This window comes from Salvelinus namaycush, unplaced genomic scaffold (genome assembly GCF_016432855.1).
Source record: "Salvelinus namaycush isolate Seneca unplaced genomic scaffold, SaNama_1.0 Scaffold84, whole genome shotgun sequence".
Taxonomy (NCBI): domain Eukaryota; kingdom Metazoa; phylum Chordata; class Actinopteri; order Salmoniformes; family Salmonidae; genus Salvelinus; species Salvelinus namaycush.
This window is the reverse complement of record NW_024061575.1, coordinates 234,006-247,742: the sequence shown is the minus strand read 5'-3', so window position 1 is coordinate 247,742 and position 13,737 is coordinate 234,006. Positions and strand designations below refer to the sequence as shown.

At 40.9% G+C, this 13,737-nt stretch overlaps 1 protein-coding gene across 1 annotated transcript; it reads left to right on the top strand.

Annotated features, from left to right (window-relative positions):
- The first annotated feature begins 1,041 nt into the window (after positions 1 to 1,041).
- On the top strand, positions 1,042 to 13,737 carry LOC120043030 (zinc finger protein 239-like). Its single transcript, XM_038987763.1, has 3 exons — positions 1,042 to 1,125; positions 1,633 to 1,636; positions 12,692 to 13,737. Exons 1-3 carry the CDS (start codon positions 1,042 to 1,044, stop codon positions 13,735 to 13,737), a joined length of 1,134 nt encoding a protein of 377 aa, XP_038843691.1.

Genomic DNA, 13,737 nt, shown 5'->3' with positions numbered 1-13,737 from the left:
CCAGTGGGAAGAGTGAACTCTGTATTTTTGAGGTTCGCTGCATGACTGTCTGTTTATGTCACGAGAGAGCTCTTTTGGCACCTTTTGGGTGTAGTGAATTGCAATACAGTCAAGGTTACTGAGGTGAAGGATTAAACTGAAGCCTTAGTGGGAGGAAACTCCATCAGGGTTACTGAGGTGAAGAATTAAGTTGAAGCCTTAGTGGGAGGAAACTCCATCAGGGTTACTGAGGTGAAGGATTAAATTGAAGCCTTAGTGGGAGGAAACTCCATCAGGGTTACTGAGGTGAAGGATTAAATTGAAGCCTTAGTGGGAGGAAACTCCATCAGGGTTACTGAGGTGAAGGATTAAATTGAAGCCTTAGTGGGAGGAAACTCCATCACGGTTACTGAGGTGAAGGATTAAACTGAAGCCTTAGTGGGAGGAAACTCCATCAGGGTTACTGAGGTGAAGGATTAAGTTGAAGCCTTAGTGGGAGGAAACTCCATCACGGTTACTGATTCATTCCAACCAATCATGGCTCTTGGACACACTCCGGGGCTCTGCCCCTGCACACCTTACGTTAGAGTGTGTTTTGCCGTCGAGAGAAAATAAGTGTTTGATGCTGATGGACCATTCACATGCTGTTTCCTTACTAAAGTGTTGTGCGTCCATAGGAATACCACACACTAATATAAAACCCTTCAATGGAAGCAGCTGTGTCCGCATGTGTGTGTGTTGGTGACCAAATGACAGTAATGGGCCTCAACATGTTGTTCTAACCAGACAACACCCTTAGTTCATCTCACCACGGTTTTATATTGGTGTGTGGTATTCCTGTACAACACTTTAGTAAGGAAACAGCGTGTGAATTGCGGGTGAGGGCTCAGAAGCCAACCACTCAGACCAGCTCCAACAGTTTGTTTTTCATGGTCCTTCGTATCGCCGGATTCTGACCTGTTATAGTTGAGATGTTTAGGTACCCTGAAGAGGAGTTCGTTCATCTCACCACGAGCCACTGGTCACCAACCACTTCAGCCCACATCTCCCCACGAAGCCGTCATGCACCTGAGGAAGATGAGCTGCAAGGCCTTACAACCCCCATCTCATCTAAGAGACTACTACAGCATCAATCTGCTCCTGCTGGTGAGGTTCTAGGGAGGAATATTGATTTCAGAACAGAAGCCTTGTCCTCCGACAAAGTAGGCAGCCCTTTTCCCTGATGTCGTGTTTTCTTGTTCGTTTGTCCACAAATTGTTCCTCCACTCTATGTCCTCGGGGCTGAGATGCTCAGCGAAACGCAGACCACGGCTCTGAAGGAAGGCCTTCTTCCCAGCAGCTTTCCAGACAGCATCAGAATCAGACAGCTGAGATGCTCAGCGAAACGCAGACCACGGCTCTGAAGGAAGGCGTTCTTCCCAGCAGCTTTCCAGACAGCATCAGAATCAGGCAGTGAAGAGGAGGATGATACCCCTTGGTCTTGAATCGTTTTGCTGTTTCTTCTTGCCGAGGCGATGCACAACGTCGATGGTATCAGCAACTTTGTTTTTCTCTGCAGGCATAACTTACTGGCAGATGCGGATAGCCTCGAGCCACACATCCTCATTCTCCACCGTTGAGTCTTAGGATCCATCTTCTTGTGTATCGTTCCAGATCAGTGAGGTGTCTATGGTTCCACCTTTTCCACACTATTTTCAACTTTAGACACTCACATTTTAACATCCTTGATTTTACCACATGCAAACTCCAGTCTTTTTCCAGCCTTCCATTACCATGGTGTTTGCGCCTACCATTTTCACAATGGCGGTGATGAGTAAGGAGAGGGTAGCCACGAAGAGCATGTTGTTTTTTTTGAAAACTGGAAGTTTGCACGGAGTAACCGGTAAAGAGGGTGTCATGGAGAATCATCTCAGAAATATAACACTCTTACAAGAACTTGTGAATTCAATAAAGACTTTAATACAAAGTAGTAAAGTCGTCGCCCCTCCATGGAAAAAGACTAAATTCTCATATTACAGAGTCCTGACTTTATAGGATTCTGTCTTTGCATAACGTATAGAGTCCCCCACTCATAATCTACAACAGCCGTCGAAAGCGTGAGATTATCCATATAAGCGTAGCGAAGGCAGTTGTCTTCAATAAGCACGTTCCTCTCTTGTTGCTTAGCAATAGAACGGCTAGCTGTAACGATTGTCGTTGGGAGAAGGAGAAGAGGACCAAGGTGCAGCGTGGTAAGTGTTCATATTTTTTTAAATAAAATACGCAACACTTGACAAAACAACAAAAACGACAAACGAACAGTCCTGAATGGTGAAACAAACACTAAACAGGAAACAACCACCCACAAACACAGGTGGGAACAGGCTACCTTAGTATGATTCTCAATCAGAGACAACGATAGACAGCTGGCTCTGATTGGGAACCATACCAGGCCAAACAGACAGAAATACAAAACAAGGACAACATAGAACACCAGACATAGAATGCCCACCCAAACTCACGCCCTGACCAACCAAAACAGAGACATAAAAAGGATCTCTACGGGCTTGACACCTATATACTGTATCCAATAGAACGGCTAGCTTCTTCTTTTCTCTTTCTGTCACGACTTCGCATGGACAAGCAGAAATAAATGATCCATTCCAGTCACAGGGAAGTATTTAATATATAGTATATATATATATATTATATATAGTATATATATAATATCTAGTTCTTCATATCCTGAGCAAATTAAACCAATGATAGGAATGACCGGAAACTACTTTCTTTTTAATTTATCATGGTGCGCAGCCATCTTGGCCCTCCCAGCTATAAACAGCGTCTCTTCGAGCATATGAACTCGGTAGCACAGACTAGATCCATATTTTAGTATATTTTTTATTTATTTCACCTTTATTTAACCAGGTGAAGTTGAGAAATACTGCATTGTGGGACGATATCCGGAAATAAGTGAATAAATATGTAATAACGCAAATATAACAGTTTGTACTTGTAGGTAATCAGATCGTGACTACAATGAATTTACTACATCTTTAACCACATTGTGTTGTTACATTGGTGAGTAAAAACTCATGCTTCCTACCCTTTATGGTAGCCCCCCGACTGATTCAGAGGAATGCGGAAAACATATTTCAGTTGAATGCATTCAGTTGTACAACTGACTCGGTATCCCCCTTTCCCTTTAACTTGTTGTCTGAAAATAAAATATACATTTTACTCAACTGTGTTACCCACTCCAGTCAGCAGATGGCGGTATGATACTTTAAGGCAATGCTGTTTGTGTGACGTATAATGTAGTGGACTGGACGCTTCTTTCAACAGCAGCAACAGTTCGTCAGCCACCTCTGTAGCTTGCTAGACAAAATAGACGAACCAATAAAGCTCTTTAGACGCTTTCCTGTATATTAGCCACTGTGTTTTAAACACATTTCTGTCGTCTAACGTTAGTTAGTTATACCATTTACGGTCACATTTACGTTGTTATTAGTCAGCTAGCTGGCTTGCTAAGGTATCACTAGCCTAGCTACCTAACATCCCCGACCATGAGCTCACCAAGCTACTCTCCTCCTGTCAAAGAAGAGGAGGTCTGCTGGACGGAGAAAGAAGGTCTCGTGAAAGAGGAGGAGGAAGAGAAGGATGTTACAATACAAAAACAAGATGAAGGAGAGGCTGTTACCGTGAAAGAAGAAGAGAAATACGTTACAGTGAAAGAAGAGGAAGATGCGTTCAGAGTGAAAGAGGAGGATGTTACAGTGAAAGAAGAGGAGGAAGAGGATGCTGTTTTTGGAGTGAAAGAGGAGGAGGAGGAGATGACTGTCACATTGAAAAAGGAGGAGGAGGAAGAAGAGGAGGAAACTGGATATCTGGGCCCCGTTTCCCAAAGGCAACTTAAGGCATCCAATGGTTCTAACGATGAATTTAGCCATAAGATGCTTTTGGGAAACCGTTCCCTGATTACCACTGGTAAGTACTGTCTTAAAAACAGAGGCACAAACTCTGCAGTTGTTGAACTGATGGTTGGTGTTAAAGGGGAAATCTGCAGTTGCTACATCCATATTGTGACTTTTAAATTATTTATTTATAGCCATTGATTCTTGAAGAATATAACACATGCCTCATGAGCTTAGTTCAACTGTTGTACCCCATCAGAACCCCAAATAAGCTTTTTTTACTCCAATGTTTAGAAACAATGTAAATCAACACTGTATAGCCTCAACATGGTTAAAACTATAATGTTGATATCATGGATGATTGGTCCTTGCATCCATAGGTCTGTCTGTCTGTAGTTACATTTCTCCAACCCCATAATCATCTTATTACCAAAACAGTGGAGGAATGACATATTTGTTATTGTTTGAACTGCAGATTGGTTGATTGATGTGTGGCTTTTTCAAAGGGGCAGACTAGGATTTAAACAGCAACAAAATGGCTGCCCAGAGACTTGGTTTGGTAAACAGCTGAGGGATGGTGGAAGGAGAAATGTAACCACTCTCAAGTTCATAGAGAAAGCTATTGTAGCAACCGTAACCCAACACCTAGCGACCTCGTCAAGAAGTTCAGACATCTTCTATGAATTTGAGTGACTGTCAAGCCAACACCTTATAACTGTTACGCCAAGATGTCTGAACATCGTGATGAGGTCACTAGGTGTTGGGTTACGGTTGATACAATAGCTTTTTTCTATGAATTTGAGAATAGTTACATTTCTCCAGCCCCCATCCCTCTTCTTATTACTAAAACAGTGGCAGAATGACAGCTTTGTTATTGTTTCAACTGCAGATTGATTGATGTGGGGCAACCTGGGATTTAATCAGCAACAAAATGTCAGACCTGAGACTTGGTTTGGGCGTCGATATGTATGTGGTGGTGAGAGACCTTTAACCGTTAACCTGTGTGTGTGTACACATGGTCGTGTTGGTGAGAGACCTTTAACCGTTAACCTGTGTGTGTGTACACATGTACGTGTTGGTGAGAGACCTTTAACCGTTAACCTGTGTGTGTGTACACATGGTCGTGTTGGTGAGAGACCTTTAACCGTTAACCTGTGTGTGTGTACACATGGTCGTGTTGGTGAGAGACCTTTAACCGTTAACCTGTGTGTGTGTACACATGGTCGTGTTGGTGAGAGACCTTTAACCGTTAACCTGTGTGTGTGTACACATGGTCGTGTTGGTGAGAGACCTTTAACCGTTAACCTGTGTGTGTGTACACATGGTCGTGTTGGTGAGAGACTTACCTTTCCACAGAGGGATCATATTAGTGTGGAGCCCAAACTGTTCAGATGTTTTCGTGAGAAGACCGATTTTCAGGTCTCATGATCTGACAAACAATGATGTATCTCTACCATCTTTTCACCGCAGTTTAAACAGACAGATTTTTTTATATATTTATTTAAAAGTCAGTTATAAACTTTTCTTATTTACAATGACGGCCTACTTGTAAATGGTGGGTTTTGTATTATGCTAATTAGATTTCAGCTCTAGGGGGTTAACCTGTCTCTGCCACCTTTCGGTGAGGAAGGCTGATATCGGCAGTGGATTGAGATGCAGCCTCTATACAGACACAGATATCTGTGGCTCTGCCACCTTTCGGTGAGGAAGGCTGATATCGGCAGTGGATTGAGATGCAGCCTCTATACAGACACAGATATCTGTAGCTTAGACACACAGATTCTGATGGTGATTTTGATTTTTTTCATCTACTGTAAGGGGTTAACTTGTCTCCTCCCCCTCATCTACACTGATTGGACTGGATTTAACAAGTGACATCAATAAGGATGATATCTTTAACCTGGATTCACCTGGTCAGTCTGTCATGGAAAGAGCAGCTGTTCATAATGTTTTGTACACTCAGTGTAGATATCAAATCAAATGTATTTATATAGCCCTTCTTACATCAGCTGATATCTCAAAGTGCTGTACAGAAAACCCAGCCTAAAAGCCCAAACAGCAAGCAATGCAGGTGTAGAAGCACAGTGGCTAGGAAAAACTCCCTAGAAAGTCCAAAACCTAGGAAGAAACCTAGAGAGGAACCAGGCTGTGAGGGGTGGCCAGTCCTCTTCTGGCTGTGCCGGAAGAGGTCCCTGTAAGAGGTCGGAAGAAGTGGTCCCTAAGTTCATAACTTACTGGCAGATGCTGCATGAAATGTGTTTTTAATCATTTAGAAATGTGTTCCCAATGTCCCACATTGTCCTCGTTATTAATAGAAAGACTCATATAGCATTAGTTTAAAACCAAAACGGACCAATCCTGGATCGCCCCCTGTATTATCAGCCACTGAAATAGGAGAGTCTTTGTCTCCTCTCTGTTTGTCTACTCAACCCCCATGTAGCCCATAGCAACCTGATGACTCAGAGTCACGTCATAAACAAGTACAATGTTCACCGTGGGGGAAACAACTGATGTTCACCATCTGGGACCATTCAACAGTCTAGATTTACCAGGTTATTACTTCTAAATAAACTGTTCACCATCTGGGACCATTCAACAGTCTAGATTTACCAGGTTATTACTTCTAAATAAACTGTTCACCATCTGGGACCATTCAATAGTCTAGATTTACCAGGTTATTACTTCTAAATAAACTGTTCACCATCTGGGACCATTCAACAGCCTAGATTTACCAGGTTATTACTTCTAAATAAACTGTTCACCATCTGGGACCATTCAACAGTCTAGATTTACCAGGTTATTACTTCTAAATAAACTGTTCACCATCTGGGACCATTCAACAGTCTAGATTTACCAGGTTATTACTTCTAAATAAACTGTTGTTCACCATCTGGGACCATTCAACAGTCTAGATTTACCAGGTTATTACTTCTAAATAAACTGTTCACCATCTGGGACCATTCAACAGCCTAGATTTACCAGGTTATTACTTCTAAATAAACTGTTCACCATCTGGGACCATTCAACAGTCTAGATTTACCAGGTTATTACTTCTAAATAAACTGTTCACCATCTGGGACCATTCAACAGCCTAGATTTACCAGGTTATTACTTCTAAATAAACTGTTCACCATCTGGGACCATTCAACAGTCTAGATTTACCAGGTTATTGCTTCTAAATAAACTGCTGTTTACCATCTGGGACCATTCAACAGTCTAGATTTACCAGGTTATTGCTTCTAAATAAACTGCTGTTTACCATCTGGGACCATTCAACAATCTAGATTTACCAGGTTATTACTTCTAAATAAACTGTTCACCATCTGGGACCATTCAACAGTCTATATTTACCAGGTTATTACTTCTAAATAAACTGTTCACCATCTGGGACCATTCAACAGTCTAGATTTACCAGGTTGTTACTTTTTGGGGTTCTCATAGGCTTACAATTGTTGTTTTGATTGTTGCTTGAACAGTCGCTAAGATAGTTGCAAAATACGTATTTTGGATGCAGCATTTGTTAGCTTGAATGCTAACACTCATTGACAGGCTGGTAGCAAAGCCAAAGATAATTTTAGTGGTTGAATTGTTTTTTAATTATAAAGCGACGATGACGCAAAACATTAGATTAAGCAAGACATTTAAAGGAGCTTTACAATTTATAATCCGAAAGTAGTGTTAAATGCATAAGCGGCAGGTAGCTTAGTGGTTAGAGCATTGGGCCAGTAACCGAAAGGTTGCTAGATCGAATCCCTGAGCGAACAAGGTAAAAATCTGTTGTTCTGCCCCTGAACAAGGTTAACCCACTGTTCCACTGTTCCAAAGCTGTTCTTTTAACTTCTTTGGGCTGCAAGCCCGAAGCCGGGCACATTATGACAACAGCCACTTCAAGTGCAGGGCGCGAAATTCAAAATATATTTTTTTGAAATATTTAACTTTCACACATTAACAAGTCCAATACAGCATATGAAAGATAAACATCTTGTGAATCCAGCCAACATGTCCAATTTTTTAAATGTTTTACAGCGAAAACACCACATATATTTATGTTAGCTCACCACCAAATACAAAAAAGGACAGACATTTTTCACAGCACAGGTAGCATGCACAAAGCCAACCTAACTAACCAAGAACCAACCAAACTAACCAAGAAACAACTTCATCAGATGACAGTCTTATAACATGTTATTCAATAAATCTATGTTTTGTTCGAAAAATGTGCATATTTGAGGTATAAATCAGTTTTACATTGCAGCTACCATCACAGCTACCATCACAAATAGGACCGAAGCAGCCAGAGTAATTACAGACACCAACGTCAAATACCTAAATACTCATCATAAAACATTTCTGAAAAATACATGGTGTACAGCAAATGAAAGACAGGCATCTTGTGATTCCAGCCAATATTTCCGATTTCTTAAGTGTTTTACAGCGAAAACACAATATAGCATTATATTAGCTTACCACAATAGCCAGAAACACAAGCCATTCCCCAGCAGCAAAAGTTAGCGATCGTAACAAACCAGCAAAAGATATATAATTTTTGATTAACCTTGATAAGCTTCATCAGATGACAGTCCTATAACATCAGGTTATACATACACTTATGTTTTGTTCGAAAATGTGCATATTTAGAGCTGAAATCAGTGGTTATACATTGTGCTAACGTAGCATCTTTTTCCCACAACGTCCGGATATTTTTCTGACACCCACATATTCTGACCAAATAACTATTCATAAACATTACTAAAAAATACATGTTGTATAGGAAATGATAGATACAGTAGTTCTTAATGCAATCGCCGTGTTAGAATTCTAAAAATAACTTTATTACGACATCCAGCTTAGTTATAGCGAGAGAGTGCCCAAACTCTGGGTGCAAACTACTAGTACAACATGTTCAACAGATATATGAAATAGCATCATAAAATGGGTCCTACTTTTGACGATCTTCCATCAGAATGTTGTACAAGGGGTCCTTTGTCCAGAACAATCGTTGTTTGGATTTAGAATGTCCTCTTCTCCAGTCAATTAGCACGGAAAGCTAGCAAAGTGGCGCGAAGCTCTCCTTCCTGAACAAAGGCACACAACGCAACACGCCTAACGTCCCGAATAAATTTCAATAATCTAATAAAACTATATTGAAAAAACATACTTTACGATGATATTGTCACATGTATCAAATAAAATCAAAGCCGGAGATATTAGTCGTCTATAACGACAGCTTATCAGAAGGCAAAACCAGGTCCCTTCACGCGCTCTCCAGAAAACAGGAAACTGGTGACACGTCATACAAAGAGCTTTTATTCGACCCCAGATCAAGTTATACACTCCATTTCTTCTCTCACTGCCTGTCGACATCTAGTGGAAGACGTATGAAGTGCATGTATTCTAATAAATATCAAGGACATTTATAGGCAGGCCCTAGAACAGAGCATCGATTTCAGATTTTCCACTTCCTGTCAGGAAGTTTGCTGCAAAATGAGTTCTGTTTTACTCACAGATATAATTCAAACGGTTTTAGAAACTAGAGAGTGTTTTCTATCCAATAGTAATAATAATATGCATATTGTACGAGCAAGAATTGAGTACGAGGCCGTTTGAAATGGGCACCTTTTATCCAGGCTACTCAATACTGCCCCTGCAGCCCAAAGAGGTTAACTGACTTGCCTAGTTTACATCCCTGTTAGGGAGCATTTCTCCTTTGCCAAGATAATCCATCCAGGTGTGGCTTATCAAAAAGCTGATTAAACGACATGATCATTACACAGATGCACCTCGTGCTGGGGGACAATAAATGGCCACTCTAAAATGTGCCGTTTTGTCACACAACACAATGCCACAGATGTCTCAAGTTTTGAGGGAGCATGCAATTGGCATGCTGACTACAGGAATGTCCACCAGTGCTGTTGCCAGATATTTGAATGTTAATTTCTCTACCATAAGCCGTCTTCAATGTTTTTTAAAGATTTTGGCAGTACGTCCAACCGGCCTCACTGCAGACCACGTGTATGGCATCGTGTGAGTACGCGGTTTGCTGATGTCAACGTTGTGAACAGAGTGCCCTGTGGTGGCTGTGGGGTTATAGTATGGGCAGGCATAAGCTACGGAAAATGAACACAATTGCATTTTATTGATGGCAGTTTGAATGCACAGAGATACACCGAGACGAGATCCTGAGGCCGGCCCTTAGTCGTGCCATTCATCCGTTGCCATCACCACTATTCCTGGAAGCTGAAAATGTCCCAGTTCTTCAATGGCCTAGCACACTCACCAGACATGTCACCCATTGAGCATGTTTGGGATGCTCTGGATTGTGTACGACATTGTGTTCCAGTTTGCACCAATATCCGGCAAATTCGCACAGCCATTGAAGAGGAGTGGGACAACATTCCACAGGCCACAATCAACAGCCTGATCAGCTCTATGTGAAGGAGATGTGTCACGCTGCTTGAGGCAAATGGTGGTCACACCAGATACTGACTGGTTTTCTGATCCATGCCCCTACTTTTTTTTTTAAGGTATCTGTGACCAACATGTGAAATCCATAGATTAGGGCCAAATGATTTCCTTATACGAACTTTAACTCAGGAAAAAATCTTTGAAGTTGTTGCATGTTGCGTTTATATTTTCTGTTCAGTAAAAAAACTTTGCTCCACGCAGATATATTACATACCTAGCAGTTTCCTCATTAGCAGATATATTACATACCTAGCAGTTTCCTCATTAGCAGGGAGGAGTTTCTACAACCAGATATATTACATCCATAACTAGTGGTTTCCTCATTACCAGATATACTACATCCATAACTAGTGGTTTCCTCATTACCAGATATACTACATCCTTAACTAGTGGTTTCCTCATTACCAGATATACTACATCCATAACTAGTGGTTTCCTCATTACCAGATATACTACATCCATAACTAGTGGTTTCCTCATTACCAGATGTACTACATCCATAACTAGTGGTTTCCTCATTACCAGATGTACTACATCCATAACTAGTGGTTTCCTCATTACCAGATGTACTACATCCATAACTAGCGGTTTCTGCTTTAGCAGGGAGGAGTTTCTGCAACCATATTGCACATCGCCCCCATGCCGCAATTTTAGCAAACACAGAAAGGTGCCTATATTCTAGCCTAGAATCAATTTTTCTACAAAAGTGTAAAAATAAGACGAAATATGACTGTTGTTGATCACTGACTGTCATTTAACCTGTTTGGGGTGCAGCCCGACACCGGTACACTTATGACAACATCCAGCTCAAGTGCAGGGCGCGAAATTCAAAATATATTTTTTTTAAATATTTAACTTTCACACATTAACAAGTCCAATACAGCATATGAAAGGTACACATCTTGTGAATCAAGCCAACATGTCCGATTTTTAAAATGTTTTACAGGGAAGACACAATATGTAAATCTATTAGCTAACCACGTTAGCAAAAGACACCACTTTTCTTACTCCATCAGTTTTTTACTCCATCAGTAGCTATCACAAATTCGACCAAATAAAGATATAAATAGCCACTAACCAAGAAACAACTTCATCAGATGACAGTCTGATAACATATTTATTGTATAGCATATGTTTTGTTCGAAAAATTTGCATATTTCAGGTATAAATCATAGTTTACATTTCAGCTACAATCAGAAATTGCACCGAAAGCAGCCATAATATTTACAGACACCAACGTCAAATACCTAATTACTCATCATAAAACATTTCTGAAAAATACATAGTGTACAGCAATTGAAAGACAGGCATCTTGTGATTCCAGACAATATTTCCGGTTTATCAAGTGTTTTACAGCGAAAACACAATATAGCGTTATATTAGCGTAGCCACAATAGCCAGAAACACTTGGGCTCCCACGACCAGTTCACATGCACGACAGATATTAGAAATAGCATCATAAATTGTTTCTTACTTTTGGTGATCTTCCGTCAGAATGTTGGACAAGGTGTCCTTTGTCCAGAACAGTCGTTGTTTGGATCTGGAACGGCAAATTTCCCTCTTGATTTAGCATGGGCACTTGCCAAGTGGCACGGATCTCTCCAACGTCAACAAAGTCAGAGAACGGAACACGGCAAAACTCCCGAAAAAATTTCAATAATCTGATTAAACTATATTGAAAAAACATACTTTACGATGATATGGTCACATGTATCAAATAAAATCTAAACCGGAGATGTTAGTCGTCCATAACGACAGCTAAACAGAAGGCAAATCCATGTCCCCTTTCGCGCGCTCCAGAAACAGGAAATGGACGGTCACGTCATACAAAGACCTTTAATTCCACCTCAGACCAAGATAAACATGAAATTTCTTCTCTCACCGCCTCTTGACAACCAGGGGAAGGTGTATGAAGTGTACGTAGACTCTTACGTATCATGCCCATGTATAGGCAGGAAGTTGAACAGAGCATCGATTTCTGACATTCCACTTCCTGGTCAGGAAATGTGCTGCAGAATGAGTTCTGTTTCACTCAGAGAAATAATTCAAACGGTTTTAGAAACTAGAGAGTGTTTTCTATCCAATAGTAATAATAATATGCATATTGTACGAGCAAGAATTGAGTACGAGGCCGTTTGAAATGGGCACGATTTAACTGGCTACTCAATACTGCCCCTTGCAGCCATAACAGGTTAAAGAGAATTGTCAAATAAGTTCATAAAAGCATTTAAACATTCATTACAGACGTAAATTGTTGTACAACGTCATGGGCATCACCTTTCAGCTAAAATAAACAGTGTGTTTCTGCTGTTGTGAGCCTTTAACCATCTGTCTGACTTTTGTTGTTCATACAGGAGAGAGACGGGACTATCGTGGATCCTCTGGGGAGCCTCAACAACATCATGAAGCTGCTGAGGCAGAGAAGAGTCTCTCCAGGTCAGAACGTCTCAAAAAACACCGGCAGAGACTCACAGGGAAGAAATCTCACCGCTGCTCTGACTGTGGGAAGAGTTACTCAAGATCAGATTCACTACAACTTCACCTGAGAATTCACACAGGAGAGAATTCTCACTGCTGCTCTGACTGTGGGAAGAGATTCACCTCTTCAGCAGACCTTAAAAAACATTTGAGAATCCATACAGGAGAGAAACCTTATAGCTGTGATCAATGTGGGAAGAGTTTTACTCGTACAAGTAATCTGAAAGCACACCAGAGAATACACACCGCAGAGAAACCCTATAGCTGTGATCAATGTGGGAAGAGTTTTTCTTCGTCTAGTCATCTGACTATACACCAGAGAATGCACACAGGAGAGAAACCTCATCACTGCTTTGACTGTGGAAAGAGTTACTCAAGATCAGATTCACTGAAAGTGCACCAGAGAATTCACACTGGAGAGAAACCTTATAGCTGTTATCAATGTGGGAAGAGCTGTAATAACACAAGCAGCTTGAAAACACACCAGAGAATTCACACTGGAGAAAAACCTTATAACTGTGATCACTGTGGGAAGAGTTTTAATGATACAAGCAGCCTGAAAACACACCAGAGAATTCACACTGGAGAGAAACCTTATAGCTGCTCTGACTGTGGGAAGACCTTTTCAAAATCATCTACATTGCAATCACACCAGAGAATTCACACTGGAGAGAAACCTTATAGCTGCTCTGACTGTGGGAAGACCTTTTCAAAATTATATACATTACAATCACACCAGAGAATACACACAGGAGAGAAACCTTACAGCTGTGATCAATGTGGGAAGAGTTTTGTTACGTCTAGCCATCTGACTATACACCAGAGAACACACACAGGAGATAAATATTATAGCTGTGATCATTGTGGGAAGAGATACTCTGGTAAAAGATCTCTGATTAAACATCAGAAAATGCATACATGA

Coding starts and splice junctions, on each gene's coding strand:
- LOC120043030 (XM_038987763.1), top strand. CDS start 1,042: ATGCACCTGAGGAAGATGAGCTGCAAGGCCTTACAACCCCCATCTCAT.